The sequence below is a fragment of the Plectropomus leopardus genome, chromosome 2 (assembly GCF_026936395.1).
Source record: "Plectropomus leopardus strain MGB_pleo_1.0 chromosome 2, ASM2693639v1, whole genome shotgun sequence".
In the NCBI taxonomy this organism is placed as follows: Eukaryota; Metazoa; Chordata; class Actinopteri; order Perciformes; family Serranidae; genus Plectropomus; species Plectropomus leopardus.
The window spans coordinates 8540619-8555343 of record NC_142177.1 but is presented as its reverse complement, the minus strand read 5'-3'; the positions used below and the strand labels follow the sequence as shown (position 1 = coordinate 8555343).

General features: G+C 40.6%; 1 protein-coding gene across 2 annotated transcripts in view; it reads right to left on the bottom strand.

Moving 5' to 3' along the window:
• sox13 (SRY-box transcription factor 13) overlaps nt 1–13664 on the bottom strand; it is a 37879-nt gene extending 24215 nt beyond the window's left edge. For both annotated transcript variants that reach the window (XM_042499500.2, XM_088083996.1), the window contains exons 1-5: nt 13552–13664; nt 4586–4802; nt 4320–4422; nt 1830–1916; nt 610–782 (exon numbers count right to left, since the gene is read on the bottom strand). In XM_042499500.2, coding sequence (XP_042355434.2) covers nt 610–782; nt 1830–1916; nt 4320–4422; nt 4586–4802; nt 13552–13613 — 642 coding nt within the window. In that variant the 5' untranslated portion in view covers nt 13614–13664. The remainder of the gene's footprint in view (nt 1–609; nt 783–1829; nt 1917–4319; nt 4423–4585; nt 4803–13551) is intronic.
• Between the last annotated feature and the right edge of the window lie 1061 nt (nt 13665–14725).

Sequence of the window (14725 nt, the reverse complement as noted above, 5' to 3'; positions counted from 1 at the left end):
ATCAGCACAAGTGATGAGAATTACTTCTTATGTTGCTGACTTTTAAATGTCATTATTTTTTTGCTGAGTTTCTATTTCTAGTCAGCTAGTAAGATAAGGAGAACAAGTGTAAGCATAAAAAAAAAAAACAAAAACAACGCACATTTACAAAAAAGGCCTAAAATAAAATCAACTGATTATCTCTTTGGCGACAGGTGTCTCGCCTCTCTGGCGTCTCTGTCTCCCTCTCCACCGCTGCACATTTCCTCCATCCATTCAAACATCACACAGTCGTGCAGCAGTGAATTACAAAGAACAACACAATGTGCTGTTGTCTCGTCGTGTTCAAAAAATGACATCTCAAACAAAGATGGCTTTTAATTTCATCTGCCTAATTTGCCTGTTCTCAATGCTTCTTCGTATGCAGTCAAAACACAAACAAGAGAGCACAGAGGGGACTTTGAGTTACTGATTTAGTTCCTGGGAATCCAGGTCTGTTTGGTCAGAAAGGTTCATTCTAGTTTTGATCAAGATAACAGACAGTGACCACGCAGAAATTTGAATGTTTTGATGAGTACGATGGTAGATGCATGGATTCTGGTGTTCTGATTGGACACCTGTCACTGGTACCTGTTCCTGCTGTTGTCTAGCAAGTTCCATCTGCTGCTGCTGTTTCTCCAGCAGCAGGGCGGCCATGTTCCTCTGCTCAGAGTGGGCGCCCAGTAGCTGCTCCCTCAGACCGCTCAGCTGATTGATCATCATCAACAACTGGAGCTCCTTCTCTGCCAGAGCCTCTGGGGTACCTGGAAAAGGTCAGAGGGTCAGGTTTCTCCAAAAACTCCTTTTGCACTGAATGTCAGGACAAACTGTGTCATGATCAGTGTTTGGTGGTAAAGTGTGTTTCTAGAGTTTTACAATTTTAAAAAGTGTGGACACTGACCGGAGCCCGACGGGATGTGACAGTTCAGGCCAGGTTTGGACAAATATTAAAAATATTGCTGGGTTAAGTTCAGCAAAAAAATAATGGCCCTACATTCTATGTTGGGCTACTGTGTGTTTGCTGCTGGACGTCAAACAAAATTTGCCATCCCGAAGCTTGGTGTACTTGCTCTGGGCGTGCGTCATCCATCAAGGGAAAAATGTAAACAAACATGAATCAAGCCCTCACTACAGTGGCATTTATGTGTCAACAAAAGTCTGAAAAGGGGGAGGAGGAGAATGTGGACGCGGTCTTGGCTGGGGAAAAGAGCCAATTTGGTCATTTTGCAACGAAAGCTCAAAGTAAATATTAGCACCTACTAGCATCAGCGCCAGTGTCGCACTAATCAGAGCGTCATTTCATGCTGCATGTCTCTTGGTTGGTTTGTAGACGTGGGTCGTAACAGCAGTCACACAGCGAGATGCTCATCGTGAATTTCTGACACTGTCAGAATTTTATCCCTGGCCGTCTTCGATCGCAAGATCGTGACAACCGTCATTCTTGAACCTGTCTCACTAAGCGACGTAGGCCCATGAATAAAGATGTCGCCACGTTTCTGTCACGATGGTCATCTTTCGTCTGGGACAACCCCAAAATTGCACATTGTATACAGAGCTTTAAACAAAACTGTTGAAACAAACAGTTTTGACAGTGAAATGATCCAAGCAATAGTCTATCAAATCAGTGCACGCTGCCTGGTATCTTTTGAAAAGTGTTACATTACATTTCAGTTAACAAAGCAAATGAGAATCATTACAAATGAAAAAAATATGGCAGATATTTGCACACTCAATTAGTAATGTGTTGGAAATAATGGTTTATAAGTGGTGTATAAATGGTATAAAGGTGTTAGTAGTGTTTGAAAGCTGACCTTTCAGTTGTCCTGCCCCCACTGTGCTTTTATCCAGAAGTTTCTCCTTCCAGTCAGCATTCAGCAGCTTCTCAATGGTAGGCATTACTGTTAACAGGACACAACAGGTACTCAGCTGAGCTGCAATGGGCTGCACTAGATGGCGTGAAAAATATATTCTGTCAAATAAAATCTATCTGACACCAAACTACTTTTTCAGCCTCTCTTCTGCCTTCCTAATGGCATTGATTGAAGAAGACATTTGAGGTGGCGTGGGGCAGAGGTTGTTTGTGCCTCTGGGAGAAGTTTTGAGTGTTTGAGTGGATCGATATTTGGACAGAGAACAATCCAAGGTCAGCTAGTGGAGAGAATTTGAGAAAAATTTAAGGCGAGGAGTGCAGGCTGGTGAAAGACTCGAGGGCAGGGAGAGTCTCGGGAGCGGCTCGGCAGAGCAGCCTTTCACTCCACATGTGAGGGATTGAACAAAATCAGACAAAAAAAAAAAAAAAAAGCACCCCGTTCCCCCCGAGCCCATTCAGGAACCAAAACAACACCCTCGCTCCGCTAGACAAACTGTCACTTCTACGCATTGATTTTCAGCAGACTGCATTGTTTAACACTGAATAGCAGCTGAATGTAGTGCACTTAAACACATAAAATATGGAGTCGTCGAAGTCTGGTTGGTGAGAAAATTGTATGGATGTGTGTATATTTGAGTAGGAGAGAAAGACTCCCATAGAAAGAAATAAAACTGAGGTGCAAAAAAGGAGACAGACTATGAAGCTACACCAATACCAATGCTTGGTGAATGGTGAGTTCTTGCTGAGGTGAATTAAGTGAAGATCCAAATACAAGTCAGTTCAGGGCCTCTCATGCTACTGAGTGCTGTAGGAACATGTTCTAAATCATAAAAAGACGAATCAACTGCTGTTATCATTGATCTGATTTGCATTTTAAATGTTAAAAAAAAACGATGTGCGGAGTGGGTAAAATGTCCAACTTTGGCGTCCTCCAGTGTTAGTGTCCTTACTGATTAAATCCTGAGATCAATGGACTGTAACAGACACATACACTGCTGCACCTAATTTAACAGAAACTGACTAAAAAACATTTATTCCCTCAGAATACTGAATACACAGTGACTTAGAACAGTGTAAGTATAAGTATTGAAAATAAGTATTGAAACAGAATTGTTTTTTGTAACCTGGATCTCATTTTCATCTTTTCACTGGTTATGATGTTTACAATGTATCTGATTACCTGACCATTGAGTTTCTTGTGCCATCAGGCCTTTTTGTAACACTGTTGCAGCGTTGTCAGATCGCACCAATTACTGCGGTGTAGTATTAAATTTATCAAACCTTTCTTTATTCAGTCTTAGTCCTGTGTTAACTGTCCTTGTTAGTTTTTTTTAATCACATTTAGTCAACCTCATCCTGTTTTATAGTTGACTAAAAGTCAAATTAGTCTTGTCTTAGTCAAAGATAACTATTAATCATCAGATTTTATTAATCTTTTCAGTCAGTCTAGCCCTGCCTAAACCACTAATTTCTCATATTAGTCAAACTTGGTTCACATAAGATTTTATTTTATTATTATCTGCTAATAAAACACAGGCTGAATGCAGATTTGGAGAAAGTGTCTAGTAGTCTGGTATCAATTTGAGGAATACATCCAGTTGTGGAGCATGCCTTCATCTGCATATTCATTTTGAACCAACACCATTTTACAACTGCCCTCTGGCCTAATACTGTATTCACAACTGTAGCTGTACAGGCCAAATCTCTTGCGCTTGTTTTCATTAACTTAAACTTACGTAGGTAACCCAGAGTCCTCCTGACTGCTCAGTATGTGCTGTTAGTGTATGGGGCGCATAGCAGAGGAGACTACTCTATAACTACAAACTATCAAAAATATTTGTCTCTATCTTTTGTTAATTTCAGTATGTTTTTTTGTTAACAATATTACACGTTGATTTAGTTATAGATAGTGTTATGGCCTTGGTGCCATCTTGTCATCACTTCCTCTTAGAAAAAAGGGACTTGACTTTGGTGAAAGTATTTAGTCATAGTTTCCGTTAAAGAAACTAACACTGCTGCGTGCATAGCATTATCATAACAGAGTCTGCAGCCATGCTAGGGGGTTTTTCGAGTTTGTACTTAAGCACAGCGGTGCTTTGTGCTAAATGCTAAAGTCAACATGGTAAGATGCACTTCACACAAAGTCCAGCTGAAGTTTTGCAGGTGAATTAAGGTAAAAGGTAAGGTATTTAGCCAGGTATTAGGACTGTGGACATCTGTTGCAAATTGCATGGCAGTCCATCTTACAGTTATCATGGTATTTCTTCCAAAACAAAGAATGTCAAGCTGCTTACATTCTACCCTAATTAACACTCAGTCTTCACAACCCTGGTTCTTCTAAATAACATATGCCTTCAACTTCATATACAGAGGATACTTTTTCAGTTCCATAATGCACCAAAGTGCAAGTCATTAAAGAGAGACGACAGACCTTCTTTGAAGTTGGATTGTCCTTCTGGTCTATCATGTGTCCTGGCCTCCTTCAGTCCCATAGGGCTTTGCCTATGAGGCAGCTCCTTACCTGGAGAGCCCTCCTGTCAAAGCAAAGAAAAAGACCATCAACTAACAAGGCATCAGAGCAGGATAAGGCAAAGCACATTTTACTTTGACAAATCAATCTCTGACATTGCCTACATTTACTAAAATGCCTGTCTTCAACCTTTCTCACTCCGTGCATGCCTTCCTTAATATCCTTACCGAAGGGGAGCGGGAGAGCGGTGGGGTCAACTGGCGGGCCTCCAGTGGATGATTCCCTGACCAATCACATGAGGGAGACGTCTTAGGAGGTTCAGCATTGGTAATGACACCACCCCCTCCGCCGGATTCCTCCTGTTCTACTTTGACACCAACACACGCCATGCTGACATCCCCGCCAGAGAGGAGGTGCAGTGCTGGAGGGCTGGGCTCAACCATCCTGTTGAAAGACAAACACAACAGACAAAAATGTGTCATTTGGGTGTGGTGAGGTTTGGCCATTTGCCATGTCAATTTTCATTTGGTACTTGATATAATTACAGCAAAGAGCAGAGTTCAAGTACTATTAATTTAATAATTTATAACATTGACAAATAATAATGTCAAGTCATTCCTGCAGGTGTTCATTTCTGTTTCTGTCTTTTTCACCTAGTTATGTGAGAAGAGAAAACTCTGCAGGAAGAGCAAGTTAAAACAACTTTTGAAGAAGAGCTGGTTGACTCCGTGGACAAGACTAAGAGTCTACAGCTATGCTAACATTTGCTGATTAGCACTAAACACAAATTACGGCTGAGGCTGGAGGGAATGCCATTCATTTTGCAGGTATTTGGTCAAACTATTGGACAAACGCTGTCCTGATAATGGGGCTAAATATGAAAGGACAGGGCATCAAAATTAATAAAATCGATCCTCTAGGGACCATGAGTGTCTACTAGAGTTCACCAGTCGAGCAGGTGTTGACATATTTTCACAGAATACTTTGCTGGCGGTACTGGGGGAAAATTCGGGGTATCATCAGGTCATTAGAATTTATGTTCTTGGGACCATGAATATCTGTAGTTAATGTCATTATAGTCCATCCAATAACTGTCACATTTCACTCTGAACCACAAATGTCAAGCCTCATGGTAACGCAAGAGGGAAAGGTCAGAGGTGAACTTTATCATTCACCCTTTGCAATTTACTATATACTTTTTTTGATATTTTATCACAGTTTAAGCCCACCAGCACATAATGCATTGTCAAGAGATCCTGTTCATTTCATTCATTTCTATGAGACTGTGCTGGGCCAACACGATTGCCCTAAGAAAAGGCTGCTCCATTATAAAGGCCAGGTAATTTTTTTTTATAAAAACACTGAGGTGGCTGGAGTAACCTATTTGAATGTATTAGTGAGTAAAACAGGTGTTTCAGTTACAAAAGAAAAAAAAGCCGCAGAGTTGGTGAGTATCAATTGCTCTATTAATGTAGTGATGAATTCAGTTCTGTGAAAATGTATGTTACTGAATTCATGAAGACAGCCTGTAGACATAGCAGGACTTTTATTCTTACTAAACAGGATAAAAATGTATGTATGAAACAGCAGAAATTAGAAATAAAGACATTTTTAATTTAAGCTTTTTTTAAAATAAGCTTATTTTGTAATTTAGTGCTGCTCATCATCCCAATTACCAAATGTATGAGACTGGTTATTCTAATGATGGATTTCATTGTCACCACTGTCTTCTCCTCACAGTGCAACCCAATGTTGAAGTGATGCAGATCAGTTTGTAAAAAAAGAAGTCCCAAAAACCTCTTCACAAGGCATCTCTGGTGTCTGATGTGTGTCTCAAGGTCTATTTCATGACAAAGATTGATTGAGAACCGCTGTTTTAGGTCACTGCTGAAGTCAAGGTCAAAGGTTAGGTGGTGGTTGTGTTACCACCACCTAAAGTCACAGCCAGGCTTATTGTCTAAGTAAGTGTGTGTGTGTGTGTGTGTGTGTGTGTGTGTGTGTGTGTGTGTTTGTGTGTGACAGTGAATAATAGGAGGCTGTAGGGGAGGGAGACAGACAACGCCTCGGTGAGGGAGAAAGGGAGAGAAAGGAAGAGAGGACAGGTTGAGTGAGGGAGGTTTGAACCACAGTGAACTTGAACATATCAACTCGGGCTGGTGCGTGTATGTTTGTGTGTATGTGTGTTATTTCCCAGCTCTGCAGCGGGAGGAAAGAAAAACACAGCAGACAGCAGAACAAAACAAACAGAACACACAAGGGCAAAAAGTGCACATATATATTAAGAGGCAGAAAAAAAGCCATTGTTGGAGCCGGGGAACAAAGGAAGCCGGGACAATGGGGGAGAGGCTGACAAAAGCCGCCGGCCGCAGGAAACAGGCCGGATAACAATGCCAGCGGAATGTGCCGACCAACTCGGGAACACGGCAAAAAAATGCGGAGCGCCACCGTTCTGCGGAAAGCATAATAATGATTAGAGCCCCCCCTCCACTTCACCCAGCTCTCCCAGCCTGCATACTGTGTTTCCGAACAAAGCCACCTGTCTGCCAGGGTCCAAGGCTCCAAACCTCAGTGATGTATATATGCGTGTGTGTGTGTGTGTGTGTGTGTGTGTGTGTGTGTGTGTGTGTGTGTGTGTAATGAATCAATGAATCTAAACACAAAAGAAATTCAGAGTAAACCACAAGCAAGTAACACAAGTTAATGCACTTTGATTGTATTTGTGGATGATAGCTTAACACAATTAACCTATTGTTCTTCTGCAATGAAAACCTTCTTAGAATTAAAGGTACAGAGTTTTCTTGTTAGTAAACTGTTGTGTTTACTTTCTTTGTTTCTTACCAAACCACATTGTGTGTCTCCTGGAGACCTAACAAATGTTCTTAGTCCATTTCCTTCCTCAAATGCAAAGCTGTTTGTTTACACGGACTGAAACCTGCCTTGTTTACATCCATGTTTGCTAACTAGCATCATTCTTCTTAGGCATTTGGACAATGCTATTTCTCTTGGCATTTTACTGCCACAAACTGTCAATCAGTAAAATAGCATGAAACAGCAGGAATTACATCACCTACATGCTCATTAACGTATAGACAGGCAGAACTACTTGTATTGGACAATATATTGTCCCAGCAATAATTGCGATAAACAATATTTCTGTCATTTTGAGAGCGTTTTATGCCACTGGTATAATGATAATGGCATAATAATGCAAGTACACCCTTTCAGAGAGCAATAAACTTTCAATTGTTCAATTGTTACTGTTATACTTAATAACACCTGCTAATACAGTCAAGAGAGTGCATATAATATTTTAGTACCTATATAGAAGTGGCCCAAAATAATTCCGTTGGAGACTTAAAACAAAATTTCAAGTGATGCTTCTTGCGACTAATAGAAAGTTTAGCGAAGTTGCCACCATAATCGTGCTGGTGTGCTAAACTCATATCCAGGGATGGATGGCCTGGGAGTTTGCTGGTGGATTTACAGAGTTGGGGATGAAGTTGTTAGAGGTTAAAACTACAATCGACTCACTTTTTAGCAAATAACCATCAAGACTGTGCCTCTCCATCTCCAAAAGTGCAGCTACAGGCTACCGGTAAGCTACACTGTATCATCTTTAAAGTGTTGTTTTGTTTTTATTAGGACACAAATAGGCATAAGTGGAGGGGCTAAAAGGGGGATAATCACTGCTGTACTATTACAGCTGGGAAAACTCAGCTGTATATTTTTCACATCATGTTGTTTAAAATGTTGGTGACATTTTTATCTAAACAAAAAAACCTATGGCCTGAACACCAAATCAAGGTCAGCAAAATGATCGAGGTCACGTTCATATGTTGTAAGCTTGGTCTTTAACTTAATTACCAAGACAAGCCTACATACACAAAAAGAAAACTCCCACTTATCAAAACATTGCTCCATAGCACTTCTTGTAGTCAAAAAGTCTATAGGCTGCCTTCAATAATGATACAACAATATTCTTACATATTTTGGTACTGCCCTCTAGCAGCACTGTTCTGGACCAAAATCCGTATAAGTAGTGCTGCAAGTGACATTTCTACTGCTGCTAAACTCAACCCTCAGGTTTACAAAGATGTCAGATGTAAAATCTGAAGACATAGAGAGAAGTTTACCACAGTTACTACGCACATTATTATATTACACAGCTGGTTGAAAATTGGCAAAGTAATTAAGACAATGAATATTGCTAAACACAGCAGTATTATCATAGCACCACATTATTCAACTAAAATGTCTCAAAACAATGACACTGAATTGCTAGCCAAAAATCCTAATTAACCATCTAGATGAAGTGGATGCACTTTACTGTTTTAATCAACTTTTACACCCACTGCTGGTTACTTCCTGCATGGTGCTTTCTGTTAGAAGAAGCCAGCTGTGTGTGCACCTTTACCAATAAGGACAGACGCATTAATGAAACATCTTTATGGAGTTTGGCACAGTGCTCTCCGACAACCAACAATCTGCCAAATACATAATACTGTTACTGCATTTCAACACAAAGCCACCTGTCTGCCAGGGTTCTAAACATGCACGGATGCTTGTGTATTTATACCTGTGTGTGTATGTGTGTGTGTGTGTGTGTGTGTATTTAGACTCTGAATCATAATAAAACCATTTCACACAGCTGATGGAAACTAAAAAGCCTCCTAGCACATTAAATACAGCTGCAAGCCGGGAGGAACAACAGCACTCAGACTCATTTGATGCCACCTGCTTGACTACTGCTGACTTTGAACGCGATATCGCACTCAGTTATGTGTGTGCGGATATGTGTCTGAGTTTGGGCCAAAATCTTGTTTTCAGGTCCAAAATTGAAATGTCCCTGACAAAAAATATCCGTCTCACAATCTAAATGCGGTTTCCAACACAATGATACATTTCATCTGTGGTAACCAGTGGAAAAAAAATATCAGCTATCAGCACACCCACAAGGATCCATATCAGCCTAATCCAGTCTGATTGCTATTTTCAGGTGCTGTGTTTTTTTGGTTTTTTTTAGCAGAGCATTACGAGGGAATGAGGATGGAGGGATGAAGACGGAGAGGTGAGAAAGTGTTTAACCAACAGTGCAGCAGCCCACGTCGGTATCAGCGAGGGGTTGATTGTGTTACGAGGGGAGGGGGGAGGGTCAGGCTGGCAGTGGCGACACACAGAGTTTTGTCCCACGGCGAGTTATTCCTGGGTCTCCCCTCCACGTTCCACAGAGGGCTGGACTGTAGAGCTGCCACAGGTGGCTTTCACACGCCTCTGCACAGACTGTGTGCGTGTGTGTTTGTGTGTCACCCTATGCAGAGGTATGCATTGAATCTCAGCGACCCACAGGGCCGCTGACAGCAAGGAATGCGTCAAGGTGTGTGTGTTTTACAAGCACAAAGGCTTTTTTTTTTTTTTTTAAACAATGCCTCACATTTGGTAAGAACAATAGGAAACAGTCAAGGTTATGGCTTCTCTCCACATCAGTCTCATCTACTTAAGCACACACTTAGCCTGTGTGCAGCTGACTGCACCCATGTGGAACCTGACCCTGTGTACATATGTATGTATATATGTATGGAGTGTGTGTGTGTGTGTGTGTGTGTGTGTGTGTGTGTGTGTGTGTTGCATGATTTGAATAGCGTCGCCTTCTTTCGAGGTTATCTGATTGAGGCCAGTTTTCCGACCACCTATGGTGTTGTTCGTCTTTTATAGGCACTTGCCACATGCCGCTAAGAAATCACAATAAAGCAGACTTCAGAGCAGCTGTTGAGCTAAATGAAGCAGAGCAAAGTGACCAGAACTACTATTAGACTCCTGCAACAATGTTCTCATGTTAAATATATACAATAAGAGAGTAACTAGTGGTGAGTTTACCTCCAGAAGAGAATAAACCGCCTGAACAGGTGAGACTATGTTTTGCTTCCAGTGCATATCAGTGTGTTAGAGGAATCAGGCATTGTTGGGTAATAAAAGGGGTGTGATCTTTGTCAATCAGCCATCAACATAATGATGTGACAAGTGAAAGTGCACAAGACAAAAACCACTGTGTACACTGCAATGGCAACAAATACAATGTGACACATTTCTGTGCTAATCACTGTCAAATTTGGGTTTAACAGTAGACACTAAACAACAACTTAAAAAATAATAATTAAAAACTGATCAACCTGTATTTAAATAAACATGGATTTGATCTAATAAAGGTCCGACAGGTAATAAAAGTGCAAGTGATTGCAAGTGAGAGTGCAGGATTCTTTTTCTTTTTGAGAGTGAGGAGATTTTGATCCAACACATCTGTGTACAAGAACATTGTAATCAACTTCTGGGAAATCTTCAGACCGGTCTTATACCAAGCGACCTTTCAAGCTATTTCACTGTCACAATTAACCAATGTCGGATTAAAATCATGAGAGTTTTACCTCAGTTGTTGCATGCTTGATCTTGCCGAGCATACTTTGATCATTTGATCCTTAGTAGTCATAAAACTCAGTCCAAAGGGACTTGCTGCAAGCTCCAGAGGTCTCTTGCATGTAAATACTGGCGTGCAGATACCGAAAGCTTTTGTTCGCAAGTGTGTGCGAATGCAGCTCCTACCGAGGAGCTACAGGCTACATGACACACCAGTGACGTTTTTAAAAACAACTTGCCATGTCACGGCTTCAGAACACTTGACTTAACATTTGAATCCTGGTCACCATTTGCTTTAATTGTTTGGGAGAAGAATGCAATGGCTTTTTCCCCATGAAACTGCAGCAGTGTTTTGTGGACTATAAAACTTTACCAGACTGTCCATCAGCATGAGGGTGAGTAGATAATGACTGAATTTTCACTTTTTGGTTGAACTACCTCTTTAACTTGCTGACATACCCTTAGCATTAGATGAGTAAACTTTGCAGCTATACTGTAGCTAAAGTTATTTGGCAAATTCAATCACAGTTGCAATGTTTCCATTGTCAAAACAATCATACTAACTTTATGCATGTTAATTGTTGTAACATTATAACATTGCCGTACGCATTGGTGGCCGGCAAAAGGTGGCCGATGGATTGGTACCCTGGTCTCGTTGTCTTCTTCTTCTTCTATGGCTGCTGCTGCTGCTCTTCTTCTTCAGGTAAATCGTGGGTGGTAAGTGGCGTTTAAGGTGCATGGTTTAATTATATAGTGGATTTATCGAACATTTATTATATTACTATTTAAGAAAATTATATTGAGAAAGTTATCATTATACTTTTATCGCCCAGCCCTTATAGTCACACAGTAACTTTAAAGTAAGAGGGTGTCAGACTTTAGTCTATCGATAATACTTTAAAGTCTTCTAGTGTATGATAGGCATCAGTAAGAGGGAAAGGGGTTTTTGTTATTTTGGTGAACTGAGCCTTTGAAAAAAGAAGCCTACTGTGTCTCACTGTCAGTCTGACCACAGTAATAGCTGTGCTGTTACAGAAGTACACTTGTTCCGTCCCCTGCTGTGAAGTGAATGCTCCTGTTGCAGCAGAGATGGAGGCGATGGAGGATGACAGAGGACAGAGGGAACATGCCTCTGTCCTCAGATAAAAATCAGCTCCTCTCCTTTGAACGTTGACAACACTGAAACCTTACACTTCCCACGACACAAGAATCACTTCACACAAAACCTTCAGTTACCCAACAAGTTGCAACACGTAAAACCCAACATTTCCCCCCCAGGGGATTGGCATTGCAAATCTCTTCTGTTGTTCTCCCTTTCTTTTCTTTCCTTTCTTCCTTTGTTTCTTTCTTCTTTCTCTCACTGTTTTCTTTTCTCCCCCCCTCGACAGAAGCAGCTTGTTGGGTTTATACCGTTCATGGCGCTTTCCAACTAGTGCCTGAGGCAGAATAGCAAAGAGCGCACAATAGACGGAGAGAGAGTGCCAGGAGCTCGTCTCAGCAGTTGAGAGCAGCAGGATAAAGTGTTAGACATCTAAAGGGGTTTACTCGCTGATAAACAAATAAAGACATTGTCAACCCCGAGACTGACAGCTGTAATGGCAGAAGGTTCCCCGCAGGAATGTATCAACGGCAGACAACCACAAAACGTCTCAGTCAACTGGCTCAAGCACAACATTCTATCAAACAGCAACAACAAAAAAGCAACAAAAAATCTCAAACTGTAATCTTTGCATATTTCCACAGTCAGTCCCATCACACTCGATAGGGAAGCAGTTGCAATACATTTTCTCACATTGCTCCATTGTCAACTGCGTTCCATGACAGAGCACTTGCAGTAAGTTACCAACCTGCTGTGAAGTTGTGTTAGGACAAGTGTGAACTGATGTATAAACAAATGTTTGGGGAAATGTTTCACAGTTAGCAGTATTTGCTTAGGGATGATAAAACAATTCGGCTCACCGCGCAAGCTCTAGTGCCTTTCTGCCCACAGGGCATGGCTGATCACGCCCAGAAACATCACTGTAAGACACTCAATCTCATCTCAAATCTTTTTCTTTTGAATCTGCCAAAATCTACTCTTTTGATTGACAATCACTGAGGGATGTTGCTTTGCTTGGACTCCGCTCACCAGAAAAAAGCAAGCAATGTGAGTTTTCATGAAATTCACCCTACGAAACCTGGCCTTCTTCTTCTTTCTTTCAAAAACACGGGAAGAAGGCAATGAGCAATGAAAGAAGAAATGACCCCAAAATTAGCAAGAAATCAGTAAAAATACAAAAAATTATCTCAGAAATCATAAAGAAAAAAAGTAAAATTAAATGATTAATAACAACAATAATAATAATAATAACAAACACAGAAATGAGCCGGAAAAGGTGCTTAAAAATAATTATTTTGTAATATGCAATTGTGATAATTATAAATGAAGTTTCCCCCCTTTTTCCCCTAGCATTTTTTTCCTAGACAATTAACCTCACTTTTTTTAAAAAACAATCCTCTTCATCTAATAATTTCTTTCAATTTGTAATCTTTCTAATGTTTCGGAAAGAAAGCGCACCAGTGTGCTCAGGGTTCAAAGGTTTAAATACTTCGGAAAGTCATCGGAAAGCAGCACAAGAAAAGGGATGTGATTCCAGGTTTCAAAGGTTAAACTTTGTGCAGAACTGCCGTTAAGGAAAAACTTTTTTTTTTTTTTTAATTTCAAAGATCTCAAAGAATTTCAAAGTTAAAAACTAAATTTAATAAAACATACTTCAACCTGTAACCTGAAGTTTTCAGTACTGACCTGGTCGGGAGGAGTGGACGTGAGGAGATCCAGCAGCGCTCCCTCACTGGAACACAAGTCATAGTGAGTGTCTCTCTCGCACCAGTAAAGCCTGGTCTTTTCTACTCTTCTGTTACCTCTGGCCCAGCCAACCCCCCTTCTCCTATGCCCATCTCTCCTCTCAAGAGGGCAAGTACAAAGAGCCTCTTCAATTCCCACCGTCCAGGCGCTTCATTTGCATAATTAGTATGCTGTTTCAGGTAACTGTCGACAGCCCCGATGTGCATGATACCAATCGAACACTAACAGGTGTGATAGTGGTGCGATATGAGTATTCAATGGCTTCATGATGCTTTCGAACAAAGTTTATCTTTCGTTATGATTTTCAGGACGAGTGAGTGAAAGTGGAGAAAGTGAGGTCAGAATAACAACAAAGCAGTGGCCAGGATATGCCACGTAGACAACAGAGTGAGAACAACAGGATAGAATCAGACTCCATTGTTACTAATGTTTAATATCACTCTTAACTGAGAAGAGAGGACCCTGTCAAAATTCAACCTAGCCTTAGACACAATACCCTGATTATTAAATCAGTAATGATTTGAATAGTCTTTATTCATGTTTTTTTTCTGATCCTCATTTAAAATAAAATCACTTCTTTAATCTGAGAGAAAATCCAATACAGATGGAAGATGAATTAGGCCGTCATAAACTGTAATTTGTGATAAATAACTCAACATATTGGGATTCTTTATGGCTTAAAAAAAAAGAAAAAAAATATAATCTTTCTTGCCATGCACTGTTATGCGCTTGTGTTTATTTGAGCTGGACGCAGTTGCACAAGCTGCTTTTGTGGCTTATATGACTGGGTACATTAAATACCCAATGCTACATTCCCATATGGAGTTGCAGTAAATGTCTAATCAGATCTAAAATTCATCTCTTGTATGAAATAATTTTGGCCCACTGGCTACAATTTGTTTGGTGTGTTACTGCTGTTTTTTGAAGACTGGCTACACTTTGGAGCTGTTTTGAAGCTGTGTTTGCAGTCTGCCATATATTTAACACTATGTGAAACTAAGGATGTGCGTTACAGGGTTTCTAAAAAAGAACTTTAAAAAATATGGCTATATGAATCATTGTGAAGCTCACTGATCAGGTTTTCTACCCAGTTTATCAACCCAGAGCTTACTTA